This window comes from Lathyrus oleraceus, chromosome 7 (assembly GCF_024323335.1).
Source record: "Lathyrus oleraceus cultivar Zhongwan6 chromosome 7, CAAS_Psat_ZW6_1.0, whole genome shotgun sequence".
Lineage (NCBI taxonomy): Eukaryota > Viridiplantae > Streptophyta > Magnoliopsida > Fabales > Fabaceae > Lathyrus > Lathyrus oleraceus.
In genome coordinates this window covers 284068856-284083586 of record NC_066585.1, presented here as the reverse complement: position 1 = coordinate 284083586, position 14731 = coordinate 284068856, and the positions used below count along the sequence as shown (strand labels likewise).

Sequence of the window (14731 nt, the reverse complement as noted above, 5' to 3'; positions counted from 1 at the left end):
TATATAAGAGAGAGAGAGGGCAATATGAAAAGGACACTAAGGAAAGGTTATAAGATAGGGGAGAGAGAGAGAGAGAGAGAGAGGGCAATATGAAAAGGACACTAAGAAAAGGCTATTAGATGATTTAATCGACATTGGAAGAAAATTTAACAGCTCCTTGAAAATCAAATATTATATATATATATATATATATATATATATATATATATATATATATATGAGTGAGAGAGAGAGTAATATGAAAAGGACACTAAGGAAAGTTTATAAGATAGGGAGTGAGAGAGAGAGAGAGAGAGGGCAATATGAAAATGACACTAAGAAAAGGCTATTAGATGATTTAATCGACATTGGAAGAAAATTTAACAGCTACTTGAAAAACATATATATTATATATAATATATATATATATATATATATATATATATATATATTATATATATATATATATATCTATTATATATATATATATATATATATATATATATATATAATATTAATATATATATATATATATATATATAAGAGAGAGAGAGAGAATTAACAGCTCTTTGATGATTTAATCGATATTGGAAGAAAATTTAACTGCTCTTTGAAAATCAATATATAATATATATATATATATATATATATATATATATATATATATATATATATATATATATATATATATAATATATATATAAGATAGGGAGAGAGAGAGAGAGAGAGAGAGAGAGGGGACAATATGAAAGGACACTAAGAAAAGGCTATTAGATGATTTAATCGACATTTGAAGAAAATTAACAATTCCTTGAAAAACAATATATATATATATATATATATATATATATATTATATATATATATATATATATATATATATATATATATATATATTATATATATATATATATATAATATATATATATATATATTATATATATATATTGATTTTCAAAAAGCTGTTTAATTTCTTTCAATGTTAATTAAATCATCTAATAGCCTTTCCTTAGTGTGAATTTCATATTACTCTCTCTTTTATAATGGGACAATAATAAAATTTTAAGCGTATAATGATTTTGATTTAGCTAGCTTGAATGACACAAGAAAATCTACCAAATATTGTCGCATATTTTTAGGTTATGCCCTATCTTTTGGAAGTGAAAAAAAATTAGGTTTTCTATTTAAATGCTGAGCTGAAGTGTGATAAATGACATGAATGCAACATGCTTAAATATTATTTTAGTATATATATATATATATATATATATATCTATATATATATATATATATATATATATATATATATATATATATATATATATATATATATATATTATTGTTTAATTGTTATAAAAAAAATTACATTTTTTCTATACAAACAATTATATTTTATTAGGCGGTGGCTTTGATAGCCTACCCCAAGGGTCGGGTCTGATCTGGGCATAAGAAACCGTGACTAGGGGTACTATAGGGTATTTAATGATTAAGTGTACTGTTAAAATATGTCAAAATATGCAATTGTTTAGGATTTTACATTAATCTTCTGATTGTGTTAGATAATAAAAGAGATATCAAGTAAGAATTTGATAGATAAGATTGTCAACCACCTTTTGATATAAAGTGGGATATGTTAGGAGTTCAACTTAATTTCTTTTAACTTGACATTAACTTCCATGGGACTATCAACGATAACAACATTAATGAGCTAGTAAGCTGACTTAAATCATGAGTATATTCATGTGAAAATGCACTTTTAAATGCAAGAAGTAAGTGAGTTGTTCAAAAAAAATTCATGTAAAAAGTGGAATGTATCAATTGTCGAACTACACTGAATGCTTCTTGATTTGTATTAGTGATGACAATATGTCATCCACATAATCAAAGAGTGTCATGTTTGTTGTATAAATAGAAATGAGTCATAACGGCTCTAGATGAAGGAAAAACGAAGAAGTGTTGTCCTAAACTTTTCAAACCACACTCTTGATGTTTGTTTCAAAACCCATATAAATAATGCTTTAGTTTGTAAACATTATTAGACAATATGAATGTCACCGTAAAAACATTATAGCATTTCTTATCCAACTCTATGGGATGAAAATACTCTATGGAAAACCCAAAATGTTCCTTAAATTTCGGAGATGAATCTCCGTACGCACCTTGTCTTAAGTCAAAACGCTACAATTGACCTGGAGATGCATCTCCGAAATATTTCAAAACACTCCTCATGCATCCTCTTTAAGGTCCATTTTACATATTTATTGATCTAAAGATGCATCTCCGTTTAGGGTTTACGAAGATGCATATTTGTAACCTATCAAAACATGTCAAGTTAAGTTAGTTTTATGGTTACTCAGATGAAAATGACAAATTATAAATGTTAAGTCCTTGTTAGGTGATGAGTATTAAACCATACAACCGATATGCAAAAAAGGACATATATAAACTCGAAGTCAAAATAAGTCATCATGATATACAAAATAAAAGTCGAAATATACAATGAAGTCAAAATAAATAAAAATGAAAAACAATCGAACATAAATTCAAACTACAAATACAATCAACGACTACGTATGTCGGACTAGAGCTCATTGGGCTCCTCGGACTCCTCTGTTCCCATCCTCTGATGTTGTCTCTAATACATCAGTGTCTCTCGTGCCTCCGTCATAATGGCATCTATGACCTCCCTCACCTCAGAATCATTAGGAAAGATACATATGTCAATGGCTGCCTACGCAATCTCCACAATACAACGACTTCTAGGCAACACATCATGAGTATGATGTAACCTAGCTTACTCCTCCTCTAATATCTCCTGATGAGTTGGCCTCGGTGAATTGCTTGGAGCAGTATGCACCATATATAGATGTGACACCCTTAAGAACCACCTGATGTACTTGTCTACATAGCTCCAATCACTCTCAGTTATGATATTTCGTGCCTTCTTTGGTACCAGATGACTAAGATAATCATCAAACATGACACCCATATATCCCTGTGTCATAAAAGGAGGAGCAGAGACAACAGGGTGTCTGAGAATAGTCTAGGTGTAGCAGAACTGTCGCATGATGCGCTAAGACATAAGAGAAAATGTCAAACGTGAATCGCAAGCCAACCGTCCAGAGTATAACACTATGTCTCTGAATGATCGCGTCTCACTGTGATCGACATAAGTGTTAAAGTGCATATATTCTACTACAAAGCGATCAAGATACGTTCAAAACAACTATGTCGCCTGGTTCCCTCTGAAGGGGACAAATGCAGAAGCACGAGACATATTCTCAGTATAGGTTTGTACATACAATCAGCCGGAGATGCTTGGGGAGTGCTGGAGGATCGAAATCTGAAAAGTGTTTGAACACACAAATCATTAGTAAGGGCGTTGCAAATATTTAATAAAAACGACACACAAACACTAAAAGATCAATAAATATTATCGTCAAAAGTGTAATGCTTCCTGTCACCTGCTTCGTCTTCCACCTACAACCCTCAGATAACTTAGAGTACAAGTATATCAAACAAGCGGCTCCCTAGTTGTACTCATGGATCTGTTCAAAGTCCTCGAAGTATCGTAGGTAGAGGACATCCACATAAGTGGCACTCTTGTCCATAAAAATGGAAGTTTCAACCAAATATAACATATATGCTCTCATAACATACGCTTTATGCTGCCCCACCTGCTCCTCATCTCCTCTAGCATGCTCTGCTCTAAGCAGCTCATATCTATATACTTTTTTCAAGAATTCAAGCATAGCATCATCCCCTCTGATTTTTTCAAATTCCTACAAGGCATCGTCTGGGTGAACTCCCAGATAGTCTACCATCAACTCAAGTGCCTCATTTTTGTTTATTTTCTCATGATCTAAATTTTTTCCCTTAATCGGAAGATGCACCAGACACGACACATCGTCGAGTGTGATACACATCTCACTAAGTGATAGATGAAATGATGAGATCTCAGTATATCATCTCTCTACAAATGCATTAAGCATCATGTGATTCACCGTAACATAGTCGGTCTTGCATAAGTCCTTCGATCCAGATAGTTGTAAAGGAGCCTAAAACCACTCGTCATTAGACTGATGCAAGCCAATAATATTCCACTCATGGTTAATGAATTTCACCAGGTCACGGTCCTGAAGAAAAATAAATAATTGTCAGAAACTTATGATATAATTTTATCTTTCTTTCCCAAATATGTCTGACAATGTGATCAGGGTATAGAGGAAGTAGTGACAACTCTAATGGATCTCCTCCAAATACCTAAGTGACATTGACTCATCAACCTGAGGTCCCTCTAGTGTCTGGGGTGACACTGGTGCCTCAAGTACCTTCGGTGACTTGGGTACCTCTGGCGCCTCGGGTGCCTGCATAAGTGAAACATGTCGCGCCTACGAAAAGATGGAGACAGTGATGCGTCACTAGATGACACCTATCTCATAAGGAAAGAAGAATGTGGAGATGTATGAGTTCTAGAAGTCGACGTCTCCGCATCAACCGGGCTAGAGGGAACAAAAGTCCGCGAAACCTGACTTTTTTCCCTCCGAACAGATACATGTTGTGTAATCCCGTCGTGCGTCAATCTGTCATCTCTATCAGTCATAATGCTTACTAAGTAAACCAAACAAGTGTCAGACAATTACTACAAGAAATCCTACAAGCAAGAAAAGCAAAAAATACAGACTCATAAGATACGAAGATGCGTCTCTGATTCCTAGGAATCCAAGCGTTGGAAAAATACGGAGATGCATCTCCGAAATTTCCTACAACTTTCATTTTTGTCAATGTCTCTAATGCAGACCAACAAGCCACCAAAAATAATGCACTAATCATTACTTTTAACTATGAAACACATTTCTTATAATGTATCAATTATCTAACATGCATAAATTATATTTTCAATACTTAATCATCAATTTCTATAAATTTATCAAAAATATTACATTAATAAAAAACTTACAAGAAGTGAGAAATATTTGAAGGTGATGTAGTTGAATAAGCTCTTTGATATCGTCGGTGATGATTGGAGAAATTTTGATATCCCTTGATTGATTTTAAGACAAAGTGATTTTGAGAGAGTTTAAAAAAAACTTTATTTTTTTAATAAGTGAGGAAGAAGAAGGGTTATAGCGTGTTATGTACAAGCAGCGCTCGGAGATGCATCTCCGTAATGTTTACGAAGATGTATCTCCGTAATTTTTTTTTACATTAAGTCGGTTTTCTATTGATTTATGGTGTCTGGAGATGTATCTCCTAGATCTATAAGCATTTTTATATTTTCATATAGTATCTCATAATATATATGGTACATTAAATATATGGTACATTAAATACATGGAGAATTTGCCAAGACTTGGATGGCTAGAATAGTGTGCCATGTAATATTTTGGTCACAGGTGCAAAAGTTCCATCATAGTCGAGGCCAAAATCTTGCTTATTTCCAAGAACAACCAATTGAGCCTTATAGCAATCTATGGATCAATGTAAATGAAACTTTATAGTGAATACAAATTAGTTCCAAGAGGGTTAACAAATGAGGTACTAGGAACAACGTCGTGTGTTATATTTTCATCTAATGCAAGAAGTTCAACCTCTAAAACTTCTTGTCAACATTTACTTTCCATAGCTTGTTTATATGAAGATGGGATATAAACAAAAGCCAAAATTGTTGTGAAAGATAAAGATGAAAACAAGTCATATTGTTTTGATGATTTACGAACACAAGTACCACGATGTAAACTTGTTTGTTATGCTTCGACTACAGAATCAACAGTCAGAGAATGATTCTGAGGGGGCTGTGGAGGTATTGGACATTTATGGACACCAAAGATTGTTTGCGTGTCATTCTCAAGCATAATTGATAGAAAACAAAGCCAACAAAGATATGAAGGTAGGAGAATGGTTGTCTTGGTTAATGGAAAAAATAATCCTCCTCTTGAAAAAGGACATTTTAGACACTTGAATCCTCATTAGACTAAGATCATAACATATGAAACCTTTTTGTTGGATTAAGTGACTAAGAAAAGTGCATTTAACGGATTGAGTATTGAGCTTTGAGCGTTCTTAGTAATGAAGATGGACATCACAAACACAACCAGAAGTGTGAATATTGGTATAAATAGGTTGTTGTCCAAATAATCTTTAAAATGGGGAATCATTGTTCAAGGCTTGAGAAAGGAGACGATTATATAATGGATAACGGTGGAGACGATTTCACACCATAATCAAGTGAGTATAAGGGAAACCAACATCAAGGTACAAACAACATCAGGTAGATGACAATTTTTTCTTTCAACTCCTCTGTTCTGTTTGTGTGTGTAGAAGGGCACGAGCATTGGGATATTATACCATTTATTTCCAAGAATTCTTGAAATATAACAGATGTCTATTCCCCCATTATCAGATCCTAAAATATAAATTTTAGATGAAAATTGAGTCTAAACATAGGCACATAAATTCGAATGCAAAAAATGGTTTAGCCTTAAAACGCAAAAAGACATTCACGTTAAGGCTCTTTCACGATCGTCTTCCCTTGTTGTTGATCCTGCACAACACAACCATATTTTGAGAATTCAACTCTACAATCATTATCAACTAATTGACCAGCTAAAATAAGATTATTGGTGAGATTAGGGGAAACTTAAGCATTGATTAGAGATGAGGAAATACCATCAACTGCTTTGATAGACAAATTGTTGCCATCAGCAGTATGTATTAGAAGATCACCAAAGTAATTTGTAACATTGGTAAGGACAACATCTTTGGTCATATGATTGGATGCCAAGAGTCAAAATACCAAGGAGAGCTAAGGAAAGAAAGGTGACCCGAAAGACCCAAAGCAGAAAAAGATGAAATGATCATTTGTTGAACCATTTCCGGGTTCAAACTTGTAGTTGTGGAATGCAGGTTATACAGAGATAAGAGTTGGAGAAGAACCAACAGAGGTAATGAAGGTTGTTGTTGTTTTCCTCGGTGGCTTGGTTGGGTGTTTTTAATGACATGACGATCCTTTTTGCAGTAATTGTTGAACGTTTTAGACAGTTGGAAGCATATTGTCCATGTTCATTGCAACAGAAACATTGGACAATACACATGTCTCTCCCCTGAGGCCGAACTTGTAGGACATATGCCACAGGAAGAGAAACAGCCTTCCACTGTTGTGTGTGTCCTTCAGTTGACAAATGTCTATAGATAATATTTGTGTATTTAGCCCAAAGATTCATAAAATGATAATAAAACTCAGGAATGGAAAGACTTTCCCGCTAAACAATTGCAATTTCATGTTCAAGCTGGAACCAACAAACAACGTTGTTTTGACTATATATTTTCATCAAGTAGTCCCACATCTTAGCTGATTGATGAAAGGTAGAAGATTGAAAACGATATTAGGATCAATAGAGCCTATGATCCATCCCATGACTTGTGCATCTTTGACTTTCTATTTAACATGTGCATCCTGTGCACCTTTTTCAGAGCAGAATCAATTCCATCGATGCCCAAAGCTCTTTTTCTTGAACGAAAATCTGGAGCTGAAACACCCATGTGGAGTAGTTTTTCCATTAAGAAGGACAAAGCAGACATCATGCTTCTCAATGAACATGATGCCGAGGACAAAAAATGCATAGAACTAACGAAACGATGACAATGAAATAAGGAATATTAAAACATCAAGGAAACAAGGATCAGTGCCGGACAAAAACTCAAGGGTCTCATTGCAAGAGGTAGTTGGACCCAAAAAAAAAGGGTAATAAGGTCTTGATCCTAACCTGGTATGATACCATGTCAAACTCAGAATCTCTGTGGTAAAATCTGCGTTTTTCAATAGGGAATTCTCTTTTAAATACTCTTGATGCAGAATGATAAGTATCCTTAAATCTTGCTAAAAAGTCTAACCTACAGCTGGACTAAATAATACTTACAGCTAGACTAAATAATTAGGAGAAAACTACATAATAACAAATATCAATAAATTTGTGCAATTAATAGTTGATAAAACTGTCCAATTCCATCGACAAATGTTTGATAGGAAGATTGGTCATGGGATGCAACCCTCTAAAATTCATTGATTGTGGATGGGAACATGGCGAGAGAATGTCATTAAATTACTCACTCAATTCTTTATTATAAGAAATACTAGTTTATATTTTAGATATCATGAATAATCAATGTATTTGAATTATATATAGACTAAATACATTAATTATTCAATGTATCTAAAAAACAAACTTTTTCTTATAATAAGGACATGACCTGAACCAACACACTCATTACCTGAGTGAATTGGTTCGGATTTAATAGAAAATTGTGAATTTTTGGCCAAGCCTAATTGATGAAATTTGATTGAACCGTATAATTTATTTGGCCAAAATTAGTTTAACATGACCCATGCACACCCATGGACAAATGCCTCTATTTCTGGTAAATGTGACTGTTAAAAGTCTCATATTGTATGAGATATGACCTAAATATAAGCTTATAGTGGTGCAACACCCCTAAATTACAGTCAGTATTGTAAGTCAGCATTGCAGGGTTGAGTTAACCCAATTGATATTCTAATAATAGAAACATATTTACTCTCTTCTATTTCTAAATGACTCTTGTTTAAGGTTTTTTCACATATAAAAAGTAGTAAATGAATTATCATGGACAATGTGTAAAATAAAACACTATCATAGACAAATTTATTATTGATCCGTGTTAAAAGCCATCATAAAAATAGAAAGGTTTACCGATTACCTTTACCCCAGTAGCCCCTCACTTGATCACAAAGAAGATACTTTCAGTGCGGTGGCGGTGGCGGTGGATTCAATTTCCCCACATCACATCCCCATTTCCCCACTTGGTTTCCGATACAACTCAGCACCAGTAGTTTCCCTGCACTGAATTGTATCGGCATCGAAATGGATGCCTATCTTGTAACATATTTATCAAGATTTGCAAGCAACATACAACATGCTTCTATTTGTATAATGTATCATGAACTAAACGGAGCTCCAATACTATGCGGTCTTCAACTTTTGCAGCTCATACTGACTTGTATCTTCCGAGTATAAAATGCCTTTGGGAGATAGAAGGCGCAGAAGGGCCATTGAAAATCGAGTCTAATAAACACAATATTTCCCTGTCAGAATATATTCACTAAATAATACTAGTAGTTTCTATAAGTTCTAGGGCCGAGTCTTACCCATTGAAATCCAGCAAGGGCAAACCAGCAGCCTAGCAAACCATATCTACAAAGGATCTGCATGGTTGTAAATTGTGGGTTAAAGTAAGATCTGTCAAGATATATTACTATGTACACCAGCAAACCAAGGAAAAGTTGTTACCAGTAATACAAGACCATTCAAACAAAAGCATCCACTCATTGACAAACTTATAAATCTTAGATCCCTTCCAGCCTGCATAAGGAAATATACACAATCTGACTTACAACCTTAACATAACACTTGTTATATAATACTTTCAGTTTCCCTTCTTTGAATTAGTAACAAGAAACCAGCTGGAAAAATAAATTAAATTGTCACAACTATTGGGGAGTTCAGAGAGCACCGGAAACTACAACGGGCCAATGATCCAAGATCAGTAAGAGAAAGGAACATAACTTTTCCACCAAATTTTTGAAGGCATTAGATATATAAATCATTTCTCTTATGTATCATGAGCTCAGTACATTATATATGGTCTAATGGCCTTAAAAAGAAAACTACACGGTTTACTAGAGCAAGTTTAATGCAACCACCAAAATAAGTAATTAACCACTAACAAATTTCCATTAAAAATAAATAAAAAATTTCCATTAAAAAAAGTTATTTGAGCAATTAACCACTAACAATTTTCCATTAAAAAAAACACCAAAATAAGTAGGTTTATGCCTTTTTTAGTGTCTCGACTGCAAAGGCTGTTTCATAATGAAACTTGTTAAAGGATATAAAATCACTATGGGACCTAGGTGAAACAGATTATTAGGTTTTTCAAGAGGCTTGATCTTTGACACTCATTCTTATGCTAAAAATCTAGGTCAGGTAATAGTCTAGACAACAAGTACTTATCCAACTGAACAAGGCTACCAACATAAGAAAACTAAAATAATAAAATCTTAATATTCCAATCTAGTATGATCATACCAGCAATGTTCCCTCTAGGCCGACAGTTGCAGGTGTCACCACTAGCGCTAAAAAGTATGGAATCAGAATCTTATGCATCTGCATAATCACAAAAATAAGTTAACCACTAACATGTGCCTTAATTCCAACCTTTTTTATTTCATAAAAACATCTGTATTTTGACTGGTAACCCTGCCCCTACAATGTAGTCAAAGGAGATAGTGAAACATTCTGAACTAAAGCTTAAAAATTCAAGAACTGACCTCCTTGATGACCATCTGATCGGGTGTAAAAATGTAGGGGAATAACCAAGGAACAAATGTCCCAACAATCCCCAAAAGCAACCCAAATACAGCTCCAATAGTTACAAGAGAACTTAGCAGTGACCGAGCCTGTCAAGATAACACAAACTCAGGGAACTTTTGAATATACATAACAATGTATGGAGAGAATCTACAATATGAGTTGATAAAGAGAACATAGTATCATTGTTTATTATTACCCTTAAAACCATAAAGAAAGATGATCCGCCTATATAATATGAAATTCAACTGAGCACAAAAGAGAGCTCTAAAACTGATAAGGTATATGTGAGGTTGGGGGAGAGATCTTTTGAAATCAGTGAATGAGTATACTAACCTTTGCCAAACTCCGATTTACTCCATACATCAACTCAGGCATAAATGATTGAGCAGTTTGGGAGAGAGGTTCACCACATATTGCACATAACATGTAGATCTGAAGCATGACCTAACATAAGAGTTGAGTTAGCAAAGTTCGTGAGTATGGTGTTTTGAAAATGTGCAGATAGACAGAAAATGAAGAGTTACAAAACAAACACATGAGTAAAACTAACTTGATGAGCAGCCATTTTATGTGTACCCATTGATGTAGCAAAATATATAATTAGCGAGTAGAAAGCCACCTAAAAATCAGAACTTTCATTTATATTAGTTATATTTATAGGTTAGACTATTCGAGATAAAGAGACACAAATATAGCAGAATACTTTATTCAACCTTTAACATCAACGTCACAAATACAGGAGCAGCAAGGCTAAATATTGACAGAAACTCCTTCCCTGAAGGAATGGAGAAGGCAAATGCATTGTATCCCTTCTCGTTTAGAGTTTGGCTCATCATATACGCAGCAACAACCTGAAAACAGGAAAGGGTGTAAGAGCAGTGCACGTAGAATATTTTAGTACATTGAAAATAGGCAAAAACCATATATGATAGCATTAATTATGATGTAGGGAATAATGTCTGAGAAGTACAAACACTAATCTGAATATATAGAAGCTTTAAATCATGGGTCTGATTAATAAGTTCAATACAAAAAGCCAATATTTGCATAGCATGTGCCTACAGCCCTAATTGCTTATTTACAGCATGATGCTTATGAGTTTGTTCAACATACTTGTGATGCCAATGTAGCCCATGCAGCCCCAGCAATACCATAGCCTAAATATCTGCACAGAATTATATCACCAATTCCATTTATAATACTAGCAACCGCCAAAGCCTTCAAGGGTCCCCAAGAATCTTTCATACCAAGACTGCGTGAAAGAATATGGATACCAAGAATATGAATTAAATGAGAACCTAATAGTTATAATATCATCAAACTTAAAATCTTAAAACGTAACAGTCTACTAAATATTACATTAAAGTATTAAGCCAGGGCAAAAAAACACTTTGCGCGAACAGTTCAAAGAACAATTTAGGCATTAAGAGCAGAGAGGGGGTAATTCACATTTTCATTTAAATATAAGAAATCATCAACATAAAACAACCGGTATTGAGAGACAAAAGGAGCCTTGCTGTCTGAGAAATGTCAATCATAATACCAAGAATTTGTGAGCAACTACTAGGATAGACTTTATCACCAAATTTAACAGCATTTCGAAAGAATTGATATAAACTAACATAGAATGTGGAGAAAAGATTCTCAGATTTGACATAAAGTTTTGCAAATTGCAACAACTCATTTTAGAAAGTCGCACAAGAGAAATGAATAGTATGTCTGTACCTTGCACTCTGAGAAACTGATCCAACAAGTAAACAAGGCCATGCCAACCCTCGAATCTAACACCAAAACAAATTCAGTGAGACTAAATCAAGCAGAGAATGATACCTTCCCTTGATAAATTTCAATATGTAAATAATGAAAACACAAAGGCAGAATCTTATTTGAAAGGTTGTATACTTTATGAAAAGAAATATTGCCATACAAACCGTTATTTACTATCACAAGAAATGGAAAATGAAATCATGCATTTCTCAACATAAATTGTATTATGTTTTCTTGAACTTCAAAAACATCAATTCCAATCTTAAATTAAATGTAATGATATTAATCAGAAAAAAACCTGGACATAAGTATTAGCTGCTGGTACTATATGAACATTCTTCTGTCCAGTAAAAGCTGCAAAAGACAAAAATAGAAAAGTTCATCAGTCGTAGGGTTGGCTCTGTTACTATTTATGCATTAGTGAATTACTATTATCCCAAAAAGGGACAGAGCTGTCATTTTCAATACCTGCAAGCATTGTTGCACCAAATAACCTCGTGAACAAAAGCATCGCCAAGCCACATGATAAACCAATAAAAAGCAAGACGGATATGTGATGCTGCACTTCCTCCCTATCCTACACAAATATATTTACTAATCAAAGGCAGTGCAATAAATCCTAAGAGTTCTGCGTGCATAAAGTCATAGATGCGCGATTTATATAATGCCAAAATGTTTAGAAGTCTTTGTTTACACAATTTCATTGTAAGAATACATGGACCTGACCTTACATTTGTTTAGTCATAGATGCGATTCATAACAATAATGCCAAAATGTTTACAAGTCTTCTGTGTGTTTACACAATTTCATTGTAAGAATACATGGACCTGACCATACATTAGTTATTATCCTCCGCTTCTGTCGCTGTTGGGCGTATATCGATCACGTCTCTTATCTAATTGTCATTTGGTCAATTCCTAGACAATAGAAGACTAACCACTCACTTGAATTCTAACAATCTTCCTATCAACACTGAATCTCTCACATCACTATACTTTCACCGTCATTACCAACCAACACAGCACTCTGCACGACTCCATTGCCATAAAGACTTTTTATACAAGGATCTACTCCCACTCTCACATCAAGTTAATTAAGCTCTAATACCACTTGCTGGATAGTCCATGAAGCATAGGGAGTAACAAATTAATGATTAGGATAATTTAAAAAAAAAACACCACATTTCCACCCAAAACCTTATAAAATCTGCTATATGATATGAGTTATCTCTCTTCAATTCACTAATTTAGCTCATTATGAGCCAATGTGGACTAAGCACTCATAGTTGAATCCCAACTTATTCTACAAATGCACATTCATCAATATTTTCCATCCCATACAAAAGATGGGGAAAAAGTCCAAAAAAACTAACCTGTTTAGCAAGTGCAGTAGCAACCATATTTGAAGTAGCAATCGACAGAAACATGAAAGAGTAGCCCAAATAATCGCAAAAAACAGTAGCAGGACCTGCTCGCAGAGAACAAAATCCATATGCATCATACGTTACTTCGCAATTTTAGTAATTAGACAGTGAATGTGATAAAAATACCTAAAGCAGCTAGTTCAATTGAACTTCCTTGACCAACGACTGCAGTATCGATGAGACTCATCAACGGTCCACACAACCAAAGTCCAATTGCCGGTCCAGTAAACAAAACAATTTCCTTCATCTGAATCCATATACTCTGCTCAACCAGTTCATTCACTTCTTCTTTATCGCTTTCCACATCAAAACCCTTGCGGATTTCTTCCGTGTCTTCAGATTCCTCTATGACGTCGTGGTTTTGAGCTACGCGAGTTGGTATGAATCCTAAGTGACGGTGCTTCGACAACGTATCGCATTGGTATGTTGGATTGAATCCGGTAGAGTTTTTGAGAAGGGGAGGTCCGAGAAAATGAAGAGGTAAGTGGCGTTTTGAGTGTGAAACGAGGTTGCGGTTTTGGAGGAGAGAAGTGTGATTGAAATGTAGTGATGCCATTGTTGTTGTTATCTGAAAGGGGAAAGAAGGTAACGAAAATTTGAGAAGATGACAGAAAGAGAAAGAAAACGAGTGGTTGTAACGTTCAAATCCGCGGGAATGAACTAGATCCCAGAGTTTTTTTTATAGAAAAATATATTCTTAATAATAATAATAAGGGAATCTAGGTTAGTAGCCCATTATTATAAGTACAAATTCAATTCTTAGTCTTTGCAAAAGCCACTACACAAACAACCTATAGATATTTTTGAAAGAGATAGTCTGAACTATGTTAATTCATTAATTTTTCATTTTAAATTAATTGACTTAATAAAGCGACCCCTATTTTTCTTTTTTCTTTTTTTCATTTTTGGTTCCTCATTTTAAAATTTAGATCTTGTCTCTTTTTTAAATTATTTTTTTAAATTTTAATCTTTTTTTTAATTTGAGACTAATTATTAATAAGGATTAAATTGAAATACACTGACGGTGTAAAAAGATTTTACACCATCAGTTAATCATGATTGTTGGATATTGAAACAAATTTGATTTTTATTTTAAAAATCTATAAAGTAATGCAAACGGAAGATGATGATGAATAGACAGTGTAAAACTTTTT

At 33.9% G+C, this 14731-nt stretch overlaps 1 protein-coding gene across 4 annotated transcripts in view; it reads right to left on the bottom strand.

The window, feature by feature from the left end:
* Positions 1-6113: 6113 nt before the first annotated feature.
* Positions 6114-14731, bottom strand: part of LOC127101274 (protein DETOXIFICATION 46, chloroplastic) — a 31668-nt gene continuing 23050 nt past the window's right edge. The window contains exons 2-16 of one of the 4 annotated variants that reach the window (XR_007794600.1): positions 13527-13621; positions 12623-12731; positions 12453-12508; positions 12113-12168; positions 11501-11639; positions 11101-11238; positions 10938-11006; positions 10721-10831; positions 10345-10473; positions 10103-10180; positions 9305-9376; positions 9163-9219; positions 8715-9079; positions 6648-7507; positions 6114-6522 (exon numbers count right to left, since the gene is read on the bottom strand). Coding sequence is in view for 2 of the 4 variants with exons in the window: in XM_051038645.1 (XP_050894602.1) it covers positions 8978-9079; positions 9163-9219; positions 9305-9376; positions 10103-10180; positions 10345-10473; positions 10721-10831; positions 10938-11006; positions 11101-11238; positions 11501-11639; positions 12113-12168; positions 12453-12508; positions 12623-12731; positions 13527-13621; positions 13704-14133 (1641 nt within the window). In the remaining 2 variants the exon portion in view is untranslated. Of the gene's footprint in view, positions 6523-6647; positions 7508-8632; positions 9080-9162; positions 9220-9304; positions 9377-10102; positions 10181-10344; positions 10474-10720; positions 10832-10937; positions 11007-11100; positions 11239-11500; positions 11640-12112; positions 12169-12452; positions 12509-12622; positions 12732-13526; positions 13622-13703; positions 14276-14731 lie in introns of those variants that run through there. The other 3 variants (XR_007794599.1, XM_051038645.1, XM_051038644.1) reach the window with 3 other exon arrangements.